Source organism: Lepus europaeus, chromosome 5 (assembly GCF_033115175.1).
Source record: "Lepus europaeus isolate LE1 chromosome 5, mLepTim1.pri, whole genome shotgun sequence".
NCBI lineage: Eukaryota > Metazoa > Chordata > Mammalia > Lagomorpha > Leporidae > Lepus > Lepus europaeus.
Window position 1 is genome coordinate 126,441,884 of NC_084831.1, and position 18,708 is coordinate 126,460,591.

The following is an 18,708-nucleotide window of genomic DNA, read 5'->3' on the forward strand; positions in this document are numbered from 1 at the left end:
TCCCCCAAGACCTTTGCCCTATCAGTCCCCCATGAGCTCTCAGCCAGCCACTGGGCTTGGCCCAGCCCCAGGGGGGCAGGGCTCCCAACTTGGGGGTGGAGGGTGGCCTGGGCAACAAGGCAGAGGCTCCTGCCTCTGGGGCCCCGGCCACGCGGAAGTGGCTGGGGAAGGGGAAGCTGCCAGGACCCTGTCTCGTGGCCCAGCCTGGCACTCGCCCTTCTTGCCCCACTCTGCTCTGCGGGAGCAGGAAGCTGTGCAGCGCCTCAAACCCGCTTCCTGTTAGAGCATCTTTGCAACCACAGGGCCATGGGCGGGAGGGGGGGCGGGCGGCGGGGGGGGGGGGTAGCTGACATTCACATCCTCACTCATGGCTGCGTCTTCCCTCATTGGTCAAGGGGAGATGATGTCAGAGCCCTGGGGTGGGGTGATGGCGTCCAGGGTTTGGGCAGGTGACCGACACCCTTAGAGACCAGAATTCTTGGGTCGGAGGTGGAGGCCCATGGAAGCAGGGGGCACAGGGCTGTGCTGCGCACCCCAAGAGGAGGGCTCCGGGGTCTGCCTCTCGGGGGCCTGCCATGTGACTCCGCTGTGCCTCAGTTTCCACACGAGGGGAAATGAAGGGCGTAGATGAGAAGCGCTTTCGGTCCTGCTGGCTCTAACGGTCTGTAGAACTCACTGAACTTGGGTTTCAGTTTCTGTATCTGCTCTGTAGAAAGAGCCCACACAGCTGTTGCTGGGAGTCTTCACGCATTGGCCACCTGGGAGAGCTTCCTGGCCCCACTTCCTACCTGGGAACTTGGAGACGCTGGAGGCCTCATGGAGGCTGGTGCTGTCCCTTTTCCTCCTGGCGACAGGTGACAGGCATCCTAACTCCTCCCCTGCTTGGGACCACAGGGAGGACGGGACTGACACGGAAAGTATAGGAGTCAGGGCTCACGTGGTTGAAGGGACCAAACAGGAGCCAGACAGAACAGGTTTTATCTGTTTATTTAAAAACAGAATATCATTTTATGTACAAATATGCACATATTTACACAAAATGTACACACAAGGGCCCCAGATCTGCGTGTCCCACGCTCGGAGTCCTGGGCTGCCTGGGGACCCAGGGGAGGATGCGAGCCTCCCCCTCAGTCCAGAAACCCCACCGATTTCAGGCCAAGCAGGGCCTGAAACACTGGCTGAGTGTCTTTGGGTGGCCTGGGTAAAAACAAGCCTTCTAGAGCCCCAGCCCCCACCCCAGAGAACCTGCAGGAAGAGGGCAGAATCAGTGACCTAGAAACCACCCCCCCCGGGGGGGGGGAGGGACAGCCTCACCTCCAGCACCTGGGTCACCTGGCCTGAACACCCCACCCCCTTGGTCTGCAGTCACTACCCTCTCCCTCCTACACACAGCAAACCAGGAGCCCTTGTCACCACGTCCCAGCAACTCCCCCAAGGGACCGCAAACAACTGTGGATGCAACTAAAACAGGAGAGGAGGCCAGGGCTCCAAGCCCAGCGGGCTCCTCCTCCCTTAGCCAAACACCACGGGGCTCACACACCTAATTCCAGACCCCATCCACTCAGGCACAGGAATGAACCCCCTGGGGTGGGGCCCCAGTGAGGGCAGCTCTGCTGAATTCCCTTGGAGGCTGGCCTCACTTGAAGCGACCCCAGTAACAAATGTGGAGAGATAGCAAAGGTTTTCAAAAGTCATTTCTCGTGTTAGGGGATTAGGAGCAGCGGTCCGGAAAGCTGCTCCCCTGGGAAAACCTATTTACAGAAAACACGTACATGCAGCAGTTGCACAGGCCACCAGAGGGCAGAGGGCTTCTTCTGGAACAGTCCGAACCTCTAGCAGACCCCTGGGCAGCTGCTTCACACTTGCCCCAGGGCTCCCCAAGTAGCGGGAGCCCGGCTCCCCGACTGGGGCGGGCCAGACTCCAGCTCCAGCCACGCCCACACACCTGGGTCTGGCCCACCCTTCACCGCTCACCTCCAACCTCTGCATCATTAATACTGCTCTGGGGTCTGCGGAAAATGTCTGCATTGACAGGCAGAGGTCACACGGCCACGTGATGTTCAAGTCACACTGAGCTGGCGAGCCCCAGGAGTCTCCCGCACCTGTGGTCCACACGCGGCCGCTCACCTGGACGCTGATGAGCACTGACACACACACGCACACACACACGTACACGGTGACCTACACACACACACTCACTCGGTAGGAGGCGCTCACTGGGGAGCCCTCCCCATGAACAGAAAGGTTGGAGGAAAAGGTGGAGCAGTCAGTGGGGTGGGAAGCATCTTCCTCAAGATAGGGGGGCACTCCAGGAGGCCCCCTCCCTCAAAATGAGCCGAAACCCCCCGTGTCAGCAGAAGGAGCCAGGTCTGGGCGCAAGAGGCAGGCCTGGGTCAGACCAGGTGTCCCCGCCCATTGATGTAGATGCCGTTGCCCGTGGGCTTGGCCCGCAGGGTCCCATTCTCCTGAACAAAGTGGTTCATGGCCTGTTTGATGCCTTCATCCTGATCGTCCTCCTCCTCGGCCCGCCCAGAGCCTGGAGACAGCAGCTCCGTCTGCGTCTCAATCTCCCTCACCGTGGTCAGCGTGGAGTAGCTGCGGCCCTCTGGCTCTTCACTCTGGCGACCAAGGAAGGGCAGAGGGCCCGTCAGGAAGCCAGCCAGGCAGGAGCAGCCAGACGGGTTAGGGCGGGGGGGGGGGGGGGGGTGTGGTTGGGTCGTGGTGGGGTCAGAGGTCAGGCACAAGCAAGGGCTGTGGTTGTCTCAGAGGCACAGGAGCCAGGCACAGGGAAGGGGAGACGGGAGGGCAAAGGCACAGCAGAGCTGGGGGCTGGGCCGTGGGCGCCGGGGCGGAGGCAACAGGGAGAGGTAAGGGGGCTGGTGACGCACCACATCTGGGGCCAGGAGAGGGGCCCGAGGAGAGTAGAGGGGACACCGGTGGGGCCGGGGGCCTCACCATCACAGAGCAGCTACTGTTGTCCTTGAGACTATCAGGGTGACCCTCGGCTCTCAGCCCTACACTCTCCTCCGGCTGCAGGGGGAGGAGTCAGAACGGAGCTCAGCCTCCGCCCTTCCACCTCTTCTCCTGGGTCCTCCTGACCGCCTGTCCCCCAGCCCCACAGGTCCTGTCTCTCCTTCACACAGACCTGCTCATTCCCCCACCACTGCCCCAGGTCCGATGCTGGCTTCCCAGTGCAACCCCGAGACCCTGGCAGCCCGGAAGTAGCTACACCCTCCCACCTCCACCCAAGCCCAGCACCAGCTGGGAGTCAATGGCCAGACCTGGTGGAGGGCTCTGTTCCTGGGTCTGCAGAGGGGCCGGGCACAAGCAACCCCACCCCCCAGTATGGCCATGCCCATTGCACTCATCCACTCCTGGCACATACCTGGCTCCTGGGGTCCGAGTGATGGGAATGCAACCTTCGGATGGAGTTCTCCCTGGTCAAGGTCAGCTCCTCCTCACTAGGAAAGACACCTGCTTGTCAGGGGTCAGGGAGCAGCAGCTGCCCAGGGTGAGCCCGGCCTGGCCCAGGCTATGCTGACAGGGGGCGCTGTGGTCAAAGGGCATGAGTGTGGCATGTGCAAGAGTGAGTGTGTGTACTTGGTGACACTTGGGCATTCAGATCTGGTCCTCAGGGCATACGGTCCCCCTACCCAGCTGTGGTACAGACCCCAGGCCCCTTCTCTCCTCCCCAAAGACCCTGCTCACCTGTGGTCTGTAAGCTCCCCAGTTGTCAGGCCACCCTGCCCCCTGTCTCCTGGCTGGCAGAGGTCTCCCTCCTGCCGGCCTCCTCTTTGTTCCTGGCTTAGCACCACCCACCCAGGAGCGGCCAGTACTCACTACTTCTGGGTCATCTGCTGGGCCTTGCGCCGATGATACCGGGACATGAGCACCACCACCAACACCAGCAGGCAGAACAGGAGTGCAGCAATCACACCCACCACCACCACCGAGGCCGACACAAGGTCCACTTTCTGCCCCGGGGCTTCCTCAGGGTCTGCTGGAGACAGGCGGCTGTCTAGGTGGACTCCCAGACCCCCTGACCCGCCCCAGAGCCCACAGCCCCCCAAACAACGTCCTAACAAAACACACCCACCCCACCCCTGAGCAGAATACACAACACTGCCCCCTCCACTTCCTTCCCATGTCCTCCTTTCCACCTTGCTGCCCGCTGCCCCCACCAAGCCCTCTGCCCAGAGGCCTGGCTGCCACCTCCAAGGCTTACCAAGAACATCTACAGTGACCTGGGACTCCCTGGAGGACAGCTCATTGCTGACGTGACAGACGTAGATGCCGCTGTGTTCAGTGGTCAGCGCAGGGAAGCCCAGGGTGTCCCCTTCCACTCGCACCCCACTGGGCAGAGCCCCGTCCAGCCTGGAAGACAGGGAAGCTGAAGGGTGCCCGCTGGGACAGGCTGAGGCTGCCACCACCCAACGTGCCCAGGCAGCTCTCTACCCCCCACCCCCATGACGTCACCCGGAGCCGCCGGCTGTTCCCACGGTGCCCCTCCTTCCCCGGGCAGGTCTAGGCAGAGGCCCTTCTCCCTGCCGCCCAGCCTGACCCGGGCACCCCCCACACACACTCGGGGAGAACACACACGCGTGCCATCCCACATGCTCCCACAGGCATCACGTCATCCAGCACTGGGGACCAGGGCTGCGTGTTATAAAGTCCACCCAACAGGACACTCCACTCCTAGCTGACTCACAGGCGACTGGGAAAACCTGGCTCGTGCTCCGACACCTGTGGTGTTGCACGGCAGAGCACATGAACGCAGCCCCAGGCACAAGGCCACATGCATCGCTCACATGCTCACATGTGAGAACACGTCTGGCACGGCACACATGTGCACCTGACCTCCCTCGGATTCTCTGGACCTCTCAGACTCTGGAAAAAAGCCAAAGACTCCTTGAAGGAACTGGCAGAGGTGGTGGGTGGGTGTCTCTGGGGAGCTGGCAACACTGTAATGGATACAGGAGTGCTGGCTTAACAGCAGCTAGTCAGCTGTATCTTTTTGTCTTTTACACTCACATATAGACAAAATATTAATACTTAAAATACTGTGGGGGCTGGCGTTGTGGCGTAGTGGGTAAAGCCACCTCCTGCAGTGCCGGCATCCCATATGGACGCCGGTTCAAGTCCCGGCTGCTCCACTTCCAATCCAGCTCTCTGTTGTGGCCTGGGAAAGCAGTAGAAAATGGCTCAAGTCCTTGGGCTTGCATGGGAGACCTGGGGAAAGCTCCTGGTTCCTGGGTTTGGATCGGCTCAGCTCTGGCCATTGCAGCCAGTTGAGGAGTGAACCATCGGATGGAAGACCTCTCTCTCTCTACCTCTGCCTCTCTGTGACTCTGCCTTTTAAATAAATCTTTAAAAAAAAAAAAAAAAAGACTGTATTATGGTTCACAATGTGAACGTTGGAAGAGTCAGGTTTATTTGTGGGTGGATTCCCTACCAATGACCACGTGGCCCAGAGTCCCTGAGACAAGCCAATCATATTTGGTGACCATGCACATTTTTGCACTGGTCTGAACATGTGTGACAATGTATCTGATGTTCAGAATATATTAGCCCAGCTCAGAATGAGGACATCCTGGCCCTGAGCAGAAAGGACCCTAGCTGCAAGCTAGGCCCTGGGGCGGGCCAGGCTCTTACCTCGTCCAGTTGTATGAGGGAGGAGGCTGCCCTTCGCTCAGGCACTTAAGCGTGGCTCCTTCTCTGCCAACGTGCCACAGCTTTTGGTCTTCCAGGCCCCTCACGGAGGCCTCGGCAAGGACTGGAACAGGAGGTGGGAAGAGAAAGAATGGGAAGGATGCCCGTGATCACGTGGCTCCTCTAAGCGCCCCTACGCGGCCTGCTTCGGCCTCCCACTGCCCTGAACACTCCTACTCACCCGATCCCAAACCCAGCTCAGCCCCCTCCTCATCACAGCATCAGGCCACACGGGTCCCCTGCCCTAAGTGCCAAGAGTCTCGGTCCATCTGCTGTGCAGGCAGGGAGCCCGTGGGTCCCCCAGCATGGTGATGAGTCACACTCTTCCTGCACTAGCTAGGCACTAGCTTTGTGGTAGCCGCAGAACAGGCGCTTCAGAACTGCCACCTGATTCCTGGAAGGCTTAATGATCCTCCTGGTTCATTCATTTCCTTAAGGGCTATAGGTTGAGGACCTGCTTTGTGCCAAAGGCTGGGTTAGTCTCAGCTGAAATCAGTCTGCTCTCCCCAGGGGCTTATGTCTATCACTGGGAAAACTGTATCTCCCGTTCACCAAGCGCCCTTGGCACATGCACCAAGCGCTGCGAGAGACGCTGTGCGTTCGCGGTTTCTAATTCTCATCAAAACCCTGTAAAGTTGGTATAATTACACTCATTTTGCTGATGAAGCCTAACAAGACTAAATAACAGCTGGCAAACTGTAGAAGGCGGGCTCGTTCCAAGTCTATCCGTCTCCAAACTCTAAACTACATATTTCACAAAGTGCTTCCAATTCCGTGTTTGTAGTTGATTCTCTCAACAACAGGTGAAGCTGGGCATGCTCTTTTGGCTGGGGGGAGGCCCAAGTGATTTGCTGGGGTCATCCCAGGATGCTGTCCAGGGACAAGTGCTCTCTCACACAGTATGACCTCCAGGATCCAAGCTGGCCAGCTTCGGGCGGGCTCAGGGCCTTGCAGAGTGTCTGCCCCCAGCTCTCTCGGAACCCACGGTGCCTCCACACCCAAGCAGCCAAGTACTCACAGGCCACTTGGAGGGTGTGGGTGATCCTCTGGTCCTGCAGCAGGCCAGGGTGGGACACCACGCAGGTCAGCGGCTGCCCATTCATGCTGCGACTAGGAACCAGGTGGAACTCCGAGGTGACAGCGGCAGAGCGCGAGTGCGCAAAAGAACGGCTGGAGGCGGTGCCTTTGACCTCCGTGTCCCAGGTCACGCTGGGGGCTGGGCTGCCCTCGGCTGTGCAGGAGGCCGCCAGTGTCAGGCCCTGGCCCTCTTCCAGAGGAGGACCAGGATTCAAGGAGGGCAGGGGAGGCACTGGGGAGAAGCAACGGTGTGAGTCAGGAGGCCCCGCCTCATCCCGTCCCAGTCCCCTACAAGTGCAAGCTTCCAGGCTCCAGCTTCTATTCCTATTCCACCATCAAAGACGCAAGAGTCGGGGCGGGATTTCAGGTGACTTTGTGCATCTTTCTCCATTATTTGAATTTTTTTTACAATGAACATGGGTCATTTTTAAAACAAAACTAATGAAGTAATTAAAAAAACTAAGCAGCTATCATCTATGATAGTAATGACGATAATAGCCACCATGTAGTAAGCACTTACTATGTGCCAACTGCGAAAGCCAAGCGCTTTATAAACGTTATCTCAGCTGAGTCTGTCAACAAACCCGTGCGGTAGGTATTATTATCCCTCCTTTGCAGGTGGGACACTGAAGTTCAGGCAGATTAAAGGAGCTGTGTCAGGTCATCAGCTCCCAGGTGACAAAGCCCCGATTCACACTCGTTTTTCTGCTCCAAGGCTGGTGTGACTGCCGGCCAGGTGGATGAAGGGAAACTGGAAAGGCCTTGGTCTTGGAAACACCAGCAGCCCGAGCCCAGAATGGAAAAGACATAAGCTGACCACAGGCCCAGGGCTGACCACAAGCGCCCACAAGTGCCAAGTGGTGGTTTGAAAGGGGACTGGGATCTGAGACCACATTCACTGCCCGGGCCACGTGTGCGCACCACATTTGAAAACCATGCGGCTGCGGCCTCCAGGAACACAGGGGACAGAAGTGGGTGTGTGTTTTGCAGTGCCCGACCAGAGGGAGGGAGGCTGCTGAGAAAAAAAAAAAAGAAGAAAAAAGAAAACCATGCAGCCCACCATGGCCGCCGAGGCTTTGAAGCAGTGTCTGGGCTGCAGGAAGTGGTGGTTTAGCTCGTGGAAGAGGAGGGCCAAGACAAGGGTCTGCAGCTCTGGGAAGCAGTGGTGCGGAAGAGACAGAGCAAGACCTGGCCATATTTCTCCAGGGAGCCAAAGTAACAGGCCATCGGAAGGAAGGACTTGCTGTATCACAGATTCGTCCTCAGCTTTTGGGGGTTACCGGGAGAGGACATCTAGATTGGGTGGGCCGGTGGGGCCCCCACCCCTCCAGGGCAGCCTCTTTCATTCCTGTTCTGCTTCCGCCCCACCCATCTCCGCTCGCCCTGCCTCCCGCTTCTCCCGCCCCACGACCCCAGGCGTGGGTCTTGGTAGCTCTGCACGCACACAGCAGCTCCGGCCCCCACTCACCCAGCACTCGGAGCCGCAGCCGGCCCTGGAAGCTGCCGGCCGGGAAGGTGCTGACCCGGCACTCGTATTCGCCCTCGTCGGCCTGCACGGCGTTGCGCAAGAGCACGGAGCCATCTAGGGGGTCCCGCGGCGGCGGTGGCTGTTCCACGCGGCCCTCGTAGGCCGAGCTCACGTGCAGCCCATATTTGGAGTGGAGGAGCGCCAGCTCCTGGGGGCCCTCGTTCGCGTCCACCCGAGCCCATGCCACCTGCGCCACCTGCTCGCCCGGATCCCCTCGGTAGAAGCAGGGCAACTTTGCATCCTGGCCCAGCACCACCGTTACCAAGTCCGAGGTCTCCAACTCACTTGCGGGGCATCGACCTGCAGGGGGCAGACAACGGCAGCCAGGGTTAGGGGCGCTGCCGGAACAGTGGGAGCACACGCCTTAATGACCGTGACCGCTGCGAAGGCCACCGGAACTCCTAGAGCGTTTTATGCTTGCAAAGCGCGTTCAGTTCATTACCTCATTAGATCCACAAAACATTCCCAAGAGGTAGGCGTTATTATCGCCATTTAACAGATGAGGAAACTGAGACCCAGAGAGAGAGGAAGTGGGTTGCCTAAGGCCACACAGACGATTTATGGAAGACTCACACCCTCTTGCAGGAGGGTTGTATCCTGAGCAATTGCAAGGTGGAAGGTAGTAACAGGCCCAGAGCCCCAGCCCCTGCCCTCAGGGAGCTCATAGTCAGGGAAATGAAATTGAAGCGCCCGGAAACAGGGACCAGGGACAACCGTGAGCAAACTTTCACAGGAGGCTCAGCCTACCACAGGGTAGCAGCAGGTGCTTTCAAGAAGAGTGGCCAGGAGCCACAGCAAGTGTCCTGAACCGCCACTGTCTGGGATGGGGCACGGAGGGTGAGAGAGGTCCATCCCGGGAGGACTTCAGAACATTCTTTTCATGGCTTCAGGATGAGAGACATGGATTCCCAGAGAGAAGAAGGTATTCCATGTGGGAGGAATGGCTCGGAGACAGGAATGAGCAAGTAACTGAAGACAAAAAGGGCCCAGGTCAGAGGCCCAGAGAGACGAGGTAGAATCAGAGGCCCAGGGACCAGGGAAGAAGAAGGGCTGGTGTTTGGTGCATGGACGAGGAGCGCATGTAGCCCTCAGGAACTTGGAATCAAAGCTGTGCATCACAGAACCTCATCTGCAGGTAACGGACGCTGAGTTCTGGTCGCAAGAACCGCATACGGAGAGAGGCATGGCAGGTGCTGGGTTAGTGCTCAGTGCTGTGTTGCAGGCCAGTTTTGGGATGGGGCAGTCACTGCGGGCCGAGTCACAGGGGAGGGCCTCATGCATGAGCTGGCCGGGATTATGAGGGGTAGAGAGCTGAAAAGGCATTCCAAGGAAGGGATCAAAGTGAGCAAACACTGCAGAGGTCGGGAGGCTGCTTGGCTCAGGAAGCAGAGAGGACAGGACCCAGCCTGTGGCCAGGTGTGTGTGTGTGTGTGTGTGTGTTGAGCAAGGTGAAAATATGGCTTGGGTAGGTGGAGCCAAATCACCCAGGCCATTCCATGCCAAGCAAATGAATTCAGATTTGGTCACGAGGAAATGGGGGAGGCACTGAAGGTTCCTTAGCCGGGGAGTGGCGGAGGCAAGGCGTAATGTGCAGCAAGTAGGGAGCCTGAAGACAGGGTCACGCACCAGGAAGCTGCAGGGGCAGCCCTGGTGTGGTGGCACTGGGCTGGACAGCAGGAGGCGGTTCCTGGGGGAACCTTGACAGGAATTCTGTAAGACCAGAAAGAGAGATGAGGGCGAGGAAAGGCTCGGAGATAACTCCTGGATTTCTCCAATGAGTCACAGCTGAGGGAGGCAGGGCCTGGGGAAGCTCACAGTTGGGAAGAACTGTACCTGGAGTTGTGGCACAGAGCGTGAGAGAGCAGCGCCGAGGCGTGCTCTGGGATGGCGAGCGCTCGGGGCCTGGAAGGTGCCCTCCAGCCTGTGGCCAGTGCGCCACACACCCCTGTTGTTCCTCACCTTTGCGCACACCGTCCCCCCAGCCTGGAACGCCCTGCTCCCTGTGTCTGGGAGCTCCTACTCATCATTGTCTGGAAAACTCCTACTCATCCTGCTTGGGCACTTCCTCCTCAAGGCGCCTCGCCTCACCCCCACCTCGGGCAGCCTGGGGTGCCCTTTCTTGCCATACTCCCCTAAAAAGCCTGGCTTTGGCTCCCATCATAACGCTTTATCCCACTGGTGGCATTTGCTTACTGTCCTGTCTACTGCAAACTAGACCGAGTGCCATAAAGGGGTCTCACATCACACGTGGAAACATAGTTTATGATTTAACACTCCGTGATCTGTGCTTTCCCTTCTTGGCACATAATGGTGCTTAATTCATGTTTGTTGACTGACTGACTGACTGACTGAGAAAGATGAGCAGCAGCAGAAGGAAAGGGCAGAACGAGGAAGAATGAGCAGTCCGTGGTTGGGCTGGGCAGGGAGGGCGTTGACATGGCAACCTTGGGGTGGAGGAAGGATAGGCTGGCTGGCTGAGTTCACTGCCAAAGCAAGCAGCTCCGGACGACGGATGGAGAAAGAAGGAAGGGAGGGAGGAATCGAAGCTCCACCAGAGCGTCCCAGGAGGGTCCAGTGAGGCCAAGGAAGGGATCCCGGGGCATTGTTGGCAGGAATAGAGGGAGGGAAGGGGAGAGGATGCTGCTGGAAGCTGGGAGGGCCTGAACCTGACGGGACAGACCTGCAGGGCCAGATACCAGGGCCCTGACCTGCCTGAGCTAATGTTGGTCCCACCCTGCCCAAGCCTGGGAGTCCAGCTAACCACCTTACCCCTCCCAGGCACCTCCTCCCAGCAGGGAGCAGGGCTGCAAAGAAAGGCTGGAGCCGTGCTTCGGACAGCTCCCCACATCCTCTGCTTCGAGCACTGGTGTCTCTGCAGGTGACAGGGACCCCAAGCCCTGCTCCAGTGAGACACTCAAAGCCTTCTGAAGACTATCTCTGGGACAACATCAGATGACACGTTTCCCATCCCCATCGCTATCATTGTCAAGCACCTGCCTCCTCACCACCACAAATCACTCATATTTCACACACGCACACACACACACACATCTTGTGCTGGGTGCTGTGGTGCAGTAGGTTAAGACGCCACTACGACTCCGATATCAGAGTGCCTGGGATAGAGTCTCGGCTCCTCTGCCTCACATACAGCCTCTTGCGAATGCAAGGGGGAGACAACAGATGTGGCCCAAGTACGTGAGTTCCTGTTACCGCTATGGGAGTTCCAGGCTCCTGGTGTCTGATTGGTCCAACACTAGCCCTTGCAGGTATTTGGGGAGTGAACCAGTGGATAGAAGGACTCTGTGTGGCTCTGCCTTTCAAATAAATAAATCTTTCGAAAAACAAACAAAACACCTTCTTAGGGCACAGCAGGAATGTGAGGTACCCAGCACATACCTGAGACCCCATTTACCATGTCCTCCCGCTTGGGAGTCCAAGAACCCAACTCCCAAGGGTCAAGGTCAAGCTTTACAGAATGAAGAACCCAGTAAAACTGGATCTTTCCCCCAGCTCCCCCCCCCCCCCGCACTGCCCCAAATTCACGGTGCAGTAGGAGCAGCTCAGCCTGGGCAACACCTCCTCCACACACACACACACACACACACACACCCTGTCCCTGAGCTGCAAGAGAAGAGAAAAGAGAGCTTGGGCCTGGAACCCCTGTCCTGGGCTAGATGGACCCAGAAGCCCAGGCTCCCAAGCCAGGGCAGGCCAGGACTGCCTCCTCCTCCTCTCCCCCACCCAGTGCCTGCCTGGCGTCAGCATGATGATGTCACCAGCCTGAAGGAGACACACCATCTGCCTGCTGAGGTCACCCCGCGGGCATGTGGTGGCCAGGCCGGGCCAAGCCCATAGACCCTTCTGCTGCAAATTGCTGGCTGAGGCTGGCGGACTCTGGCTAGCTTTGCACTCCTCCCTCTGACCTACCCCACCCCTCCTCCCAGGAGCACCAGGACGGACGCTGGTCAGGAGCCTTGGTGACTCAGAGGCTGCCACACAGCAGCGGGCCTAGCCACAGCCGCCACCACCTTGCGCAAGGGAAAGAACAGGCCCAACTGGCCAGACGGGATCCCTGCCTTTGGCCTCCCCCCACCCCTGGCCAGGCCCCCACGGGCCTCTTTGGGGCCCTGCCCTTTGTGTACCCCGCCTGCTCCCAGACAGGCCCTCCATTCCGGGCTTGGGCTGGTTGGCTACTCCCCTACCCTTTCCTGGGTCTCAACTTCCCTTTCTGCATAAGGCCTGGCCTCTGGTCTCAGAAAGGGAACGGAGGCTGGCACCTGCAGAGAGCCGATCTTTTCTTTACGAGGGACCTTCCTGGTCTGCCAGCACCCAGAGGGAAGAGTATGCATAGCAGTCCCAGAAGGGGACCCGGAGATGAAGGCCATCCGGACGGGATGGTCTGCGTTATGGGTCCCTTTGGGCGAGGGTGTGGCCACTCTTTCTAGTTCCTGTGCATGTGAGGTTAACTTCATATATATATATATATATATATATATATATATATATATATATATGTTCATGATGTACCTTCAGGGAAGTGCGTGGTATGTGTCTGTGTCTACGTGCAAACATTCTTGCACGCATCATTACATGAGTGTCTCACACCCTCTGTGAGCACGGTGTGCGTCCCGGTGCTGCGGAACTCTGCACACATAGTAAATATTTTCAAGTCGGTTTATCTTGGCTTCTGCTTGTCTGCCTGTCTCAGCTGCCTTTGGTCCCTGGTGTGCGTGGCTGAGTCTTTGCCCTTGCACCCTGTCTGGAGATTCGCCCAGCATCCCTCCTCGGCTCACCCCGAGACTTGAGGGCACACTGTCTCAGGCTCCAGGCAGAGGTACCGCGAGGTGAGGTCACGTACCTCCGGGTGATGGGAAATTACCATTAAGCCTCCACAGCAGCGCAGAACCAGGGCTCCCTCTGCCTTGCCTCCTCAGAGACTCCCACCTGCGCACCCTCCTCTAGCCACTCCCCTAGGCCCCCCAGCACCTCTGGCCCCCCAAGGAGGCCTCTCCCTGGGAATCTGTCAGGGCTCTGTTGCTGCCACCACCAGAAAAACCAGCTCCAGCTCCAGGCCTGGGGTAAGGGTTGTCTGGTGCGGGTTTGGTGGGAAAGGGGGGGAGGGCTGCCTGGGGCTAGGGGGAGGGGGCCAAGTTTCTAGGGTCTCATTCTCCTTTGTTAACTCTTACCTCCCCGCACCCCACAGCAGCAGCCTCCACTCAGGAGAGCGTGGGGAGACCCTGGGAAGGCAGCACCGAAGTCTGCCTGCCAGCCAGGGCAGGAGACATAGACAGCTAAGAAAGCCTGCCTGGTCCACCCTTCCCCCGTAACCTTGGCCTTGGAGTGCTAACGAACTTTGAAAACCAGAAGATTCTCCCTCCCCCTCTGTCTGCCTCCCTCACTTACCCCCCATTGTCCTAAGCCCCCCAGATTAGCAAGAGCTTCCCAGCCCGGGCAAAGCGCCCACCTGCAGATTAGTGTCTGGGGAGGGGGGCCATGCCACGGATCACAAAGAGAGACGGGAACAATGAGGGAGGACGGGGCCTTGAGGCAGCCCCGGCTCTGGCCCAGACAAAGCTCCCAGCACAGATAAGTCCCCTAAACCCCCCGGAGCCAGAGTCTGAGCCTGGCTGAGTCACCACAGCCACACTGTGGGTGGGAGACCCAGAATTCAGCTTCTCTCAAACTCCTGAGCTCCTCTCCCCACCAATGAGGTCCCCTCCCCTACTGTGGCCAGCTCTGCCCCGCCCCAAATCACACCTTCAACCCTAGCTCCCAGGACACATCAGCCTTGGAGGTGGGAGACGGCCTGAAACCTATGGGAAAATCTGAGGCCAGCAGCTCCCTGTTCCAGTGAAAGCTCCATCCCACCTGCCCTCTCCACAGCCTTCCTCCAGGAGACACAGGGGACGCGTCCCTGCTTCTGAACGTCACCCCTCATCTTAGATTCCATTCCGGGACCCAGACCCTAGGCCCCTCTGCTCCCCTCCCTCCTGACTCAGTTTCCCGTATCATCTCCACTGGTTTTCCCCACCTAGGCTTTGGTCAACGCAAGGGCAAGGTTTGGAGGCCAGAAAACATAGGTCTTCTCCTTCTCCCCTTGCTGGGCTTGTGCCTCTAGAAGTGTGCACCCACTCCCTTTGCCTGGGGGATGGGCTCCTGAGGCTGTGGTCCCAAAGCGGGCACATGCACTGGAAGCTCCTCCCCGCCAGCTTTGTGACCAGGGGCTCTGGGACCTAGGTCACTAAGGCCATGGGGCTTCCCTGGGATTCTTCTAGTCCTTGCCACCTTGGGCGGGAAGGTAGCCTCCCCTTCTGGCTTCCCTGGGTTTGGGTAGCTCCTACAGGAAAGGGCCTGCCTCTCTCTGTCAATAGGAGTAGAAAAGCAGAGATGGGGCCCCTCCCTTTCTAGGAAACCAACCCCAGGCAAAAGCTGATCCAAGCCCTCCCAAGACAGACCCCAGACTTTAGAGAAGCACTCACAGATCTGCAGTGCCCAGGATTGCACTGGGGTGGGGGTGGGGGGCAGTTATCTCATAGATTTGGGTCCAAAAGCCCCAGGGCAGCAGAGGGAGGAGGGTGAGACCTCACCCGGAAACTCATCCCATTAAGGAGAGACAAAGAGCTGTGGTGTCGCAGGCGCCTCCCAAGCTGGGCTCCTCTCCCTGTCAAGGGTGGGGCAGGGCCCTGGGGCTCACAGGAGCTGGGAGTCTGGGGGGGGGGGTGTACTAGTCTGGAGAAGGCCGGGAAGGTCAGATCCTGCAGAAAGGTCCCCTTTGCTCTCTCAGTCAGAGTGACCACCTCTTCCTACACCTCAGCACCCCACTTCAGCCAGAGGCTGCACACATGGTCAGGACTGCAGAGCTGGAAGGCTCCTGGAGCCCCTCCCATCCTAGTTCTTGGTCTACCAAAGAACCTTGGTCTACCGAAGACCTTGGTCTTGCCTAGGATCGTCACCTAGCAAATAAATAGCAGAAATGAGGTCAGAGCTCAAGACTCCTGACTTCCAAGTCCAAGGATTTTTCAAACATGAAACATACCAGGTTCCTGGGGGGCCATTAAGGAGACGCCTACACAAAATAGAATAGCGGATGCAGTGGAGTTGGGACCGTCTCATCCTCAGGCTAGCAACTGGGGTCTGCCTCCAGCCCTTGGAGCAGCCTTGAGTGGATGGTAGCAGCAGCAACAGCAGAGTGGCTCTCAGGAGGTAGCAGCTTCCTGGGGAACTCCTGGAACCAGTCTTCCTTCTCCATGTACCCCACAGCACCCTCCAGTCAGGCACTGAGTGAGCTCAACGGTCCCTTCCCACCCAGAAGAGGGTCTCCTTAGAACAGTTTTGTGGCATGAAAAAGGAAGGTGGGCACCCTGTCTGATTCACCACCGTCTCTCCTGAATCTGGCAGCCTGGCTCTACCCGGTAAGCCCTCAGCTGTAGTATTCTTTAATGACACAGGAGCCACGAGGCCAAGACACTAATCCCGGTTATGCTTCTAACACCGAGTAATCTTGCAGATCTCACTGCCTATCTATTTCTCTCTATTTTCCCATCCATAAAATAAGGGAGTCGGAGCAGTGATCTCTTTGATCCCTGCCAACTTCTGAGAGAGCATGGCTCCTTTCCTTAGGTGTGGGTAGATCCTACAGCAAAGCGACTGCTGGGGTCCCTGGTCCCAGCCACCAGGCCTCACACTCGATCTAAACAAGTTAAGAAAAGCTGTCTGGAACATGGGATCAGGTGGATGGGGCTGGTGGTGGAAGGGGTTGGAGCTCAATATCCTATGATTAGCGGCTGGGCCAGTGACTCTTCCATGAGAGGATCAGAATGAGAGCAGCCCCTACCCCCACCAATGCGCACGTCTAGGCCTTGCTCTCCTCCTGTGAACCCCAGCCGGGGCGGGGGTGGGGGGCTTCACAGCGGGAGGCCTGCTGGACAGCTGAGCCTCTCTCTTGCTGCTGCTCCTGGTGCTGAGAGTCAGCTGTCCTATCCATTCAGGGCCTCATCCGTCCCAGGAGAAAGAGCTCTCGGTTACACCTTACCCTGGTATCGGTCTATATACAGCTCACTGGGGTCTCAGTGTACAGACACACACACACTTCCTCACTCTGAAGGTTATAAATTCCGACAATTTGTTTCTGCTGTATATGCATTAGGCCAGCAGGAGGTGGGGAGCAATACAGGCATCTAGTTGAGAAAATGAGGGACAGCAGTTGAACAAAAGAGGACCACACCCTATCTAGAAAGTTCCCTACCCTAGACCCCCAGCTATGTAAATGACCCCCATATTAGCACCCTGGCACCTAACAGGGTTCCCAGGGAAAGGAAGGGGCCAGAATAAGAGGAATCCCAGTCTTCCTATAGTCCCCAAACAGGTGCCGCTGAACCTGGTGTGCCGCAGCATCAGGGAGAGAAAGAAGGGGAGAGAAATACCCCCAGCCACTCCCTGAGCTCCAGGCTTCCTGCACCCCGATGACTGCTGAGACCAGCTCAGCCCTGAGTCAGCCCCAAGTCCACACAGCAGCTCTGGAGCCCAGGGGGTAGGCCAAGGGGCCTCCTGGAAACCCTGCACTGAGCAGGGTCCTCACTGGTTCCACCTCCCTGCCCGCCTGCACCAGGGTCACCGTATTCATTCCCCGAGAGGCAGCCTGGGCCTAGGCAAGGCTTTGGCAGAGGGAGTCGGGGACTACCTGACAGAGTGACCTGGCCTGGGGCTAAGAGAGGGTTTGAAGGGGAAGAGCTACATTGGCTTTTCCGGGTGCACAGCTGGTAGCTGCTGGGGTGGGAGAAGGATTAGATCTTCTGTCCAGAGTATAAGAAAAAGAGAATGTGTGTGTGCGTGTCTGTCCCAGGTTGGGCTCAGAAGCAAGGGTCCTGATGACTCAGGCAAGTCCTACCTGTAAATGATGCCAGGAGCAGCAGCAGCAGCCAGGCCTCAGGCCCCCACATCTCGGCTCCCAGGGACAGGGGCATTGGTTGAAAGGCAGACCTGCCCAGCGTTTCTGAAGCTCCGCCGAGTTCTCCCTGGGAGCCGGCTCTAGCGCTGGATAAGGCGCTGACCCAGAAGGCAGGAAGCTGCAGAGTCCCGAGGCACTGAGGCACCTGCCTCTCCCACCTGGGTCTCCACTAGGGGACCCAGCCCCGTTCTACCCACCCAGCCGTAGCTGCCCCCCGAAAAAGCCGTAATCGGGGAGCTCCGAGCTCCCCCAGAGCTGCTTCCCACGCTGTGGCCAACAACGACGGCAGAAACCTGGGAACCTGCTCAGCAGGTCAGAACAGGTGCGTCTCCGGGGGCTGGGCCTGGCACGGAGACTCGGCAGCCACCGCCCCCACGGCCTGGGCTGGCTAATGGGCGCCAAGGAGGGAGGGAGGAGGGAAGGACCTAATGTGGGTTGTGGGATCCCATCCTCGGCCTCAGGCTTCACCCATGCATGTGTAGAAGGGGCTCTGAAGGGGGAGGCGAGGGCACAGAGGTGGGGGGAGATGTTGGGTGTCTCAGAGAGGGAGGCATTGGGCCAGGCCAGGATAAACAGGGCAAGGCCCTTGTGGGTGGGAAGGAACCCGAGCATCCCGCACCCCAGCCAGGCTTGCTGCCTCCTGGGGGTCTTGACGAATTCCCCAGTCTCCTGGAGGGGCTCCGATTTGGAGCTCTAGGATCAGAGACAGCCAGAACTGAGATCCCAGCGGTGCTGGCCCATATACTTCCTCCTTTAGATGGGAGGACTGAGGCCGAGAAAGGGAAAGGGACGCACAGCTTGGAGCCACAGCTTGCTCAGATGGCGCTGTCCCTCAGGTGGGCAGCTGGGTCAGAGACCTCTGAGAAAGAGTTTAAGTGATGCCCCCCACCCCAATCCAGCCCCAGTCCTATATAAGAGGCCAACTGACTGACGAGTGCCCACCACTCCATCAGCTGCACCTGCCAGAATCCTGCACCCCTTTTCTAGCTGACCTCAAATGCCATGGCTCCCAGGAAGCCTTCGCTGCTCCTCCCACCCAGAATTAATCTTCTTTTCTCTTCCATTCTTCCTCAGTCCTTGCAAGTCCCTTTATTATAGCATATGCACTCATAATTTGTGCACATCTTATCTCCTTAATTAAATTGTAAGCTTCAATTCAAGAAACATTGATTGAGACCTGCTGTGTGCCAGGGATTCAGTGAATTTGTTCAAGTGAGGGGCAAGACGAGATTCATGGTCTGTGAACTCTCTGCAAGTTGCTTTATAATCCTCTCAGTCACACATGCTGGGACAGTCCAGAGCACCCCACTGGCACGTGACACATTTTTGTCAAAGTCAAGAATTTCTGAATAAACAAGTGTTGGCATGGCAAGGTGGTGAGGTAGGGTCCGTAAAGCAGAGATCTCAACCTGGGTTGCAACCTGGACTTTAACTCTGCCTCTGGACC

General features: G+C 58.1%; 1 protein-coding gene across 1 annotated transcript; it reads right to left on the reverse strand.

Moving 5' to 3' along the window:
- Positions 1 to 1,061: 1,061 nt before the first annotated feature.
- Positions 1,062 to 17,277, reverse strand: NECTIN4 (nectin cell adhesion molecule 4). The gene is made up of 9 exons (XM_062192583.1): positions 17,202 to 17,277; positions 8,255 to 8,614; positions 6,728 to 7,018; positions 5,653 to 5,773; positions 4,226 to 4,374; positions 3,841 to 3,997; positions 3,386 to 3,461; positions 2,956 to 3,030; positions 1,062 to 2,618 (listed from the first exon to the last, which is right to left on the reverse strand). Exons 1-9 carry the CDS (start codon positions 17,275 to 17,277, stop codon positions 2,394 to 2,396), a joined length of 1,530 nt encoding a protein of 509 aa, XP_062048567.1. The 3' UTR covers positions 1,062 to 2,393.
- Between the last annotated feature and the right edge of the window lie 1,431 nt (positions 17,278 to 18,708).

Coding starts and splice junctions, on each gene's coding strand:
- NECTIN4 (XM_062192583.1), bottom strand. CDS start 17,277: ATGCCCCTGTCCCTGGGAGCCGAGATGTGGGGGCCTGAGGCCTGGCTG. Junction 5,774..6,727: donor CCACACCCTCCAAGTGGCCT/GTGAGTACTTGG, acceptor CTCCTGTTCCAG/TCCTTGCCGAGGCCTCCGTG. Junction 3,462..3,840: donor CAGCAGATGACCCAGAAGTA/GTGAGTACTGGC, acceptor TGTCTTTCCTAG/TGAGGAGGAGCTGACCTTGA.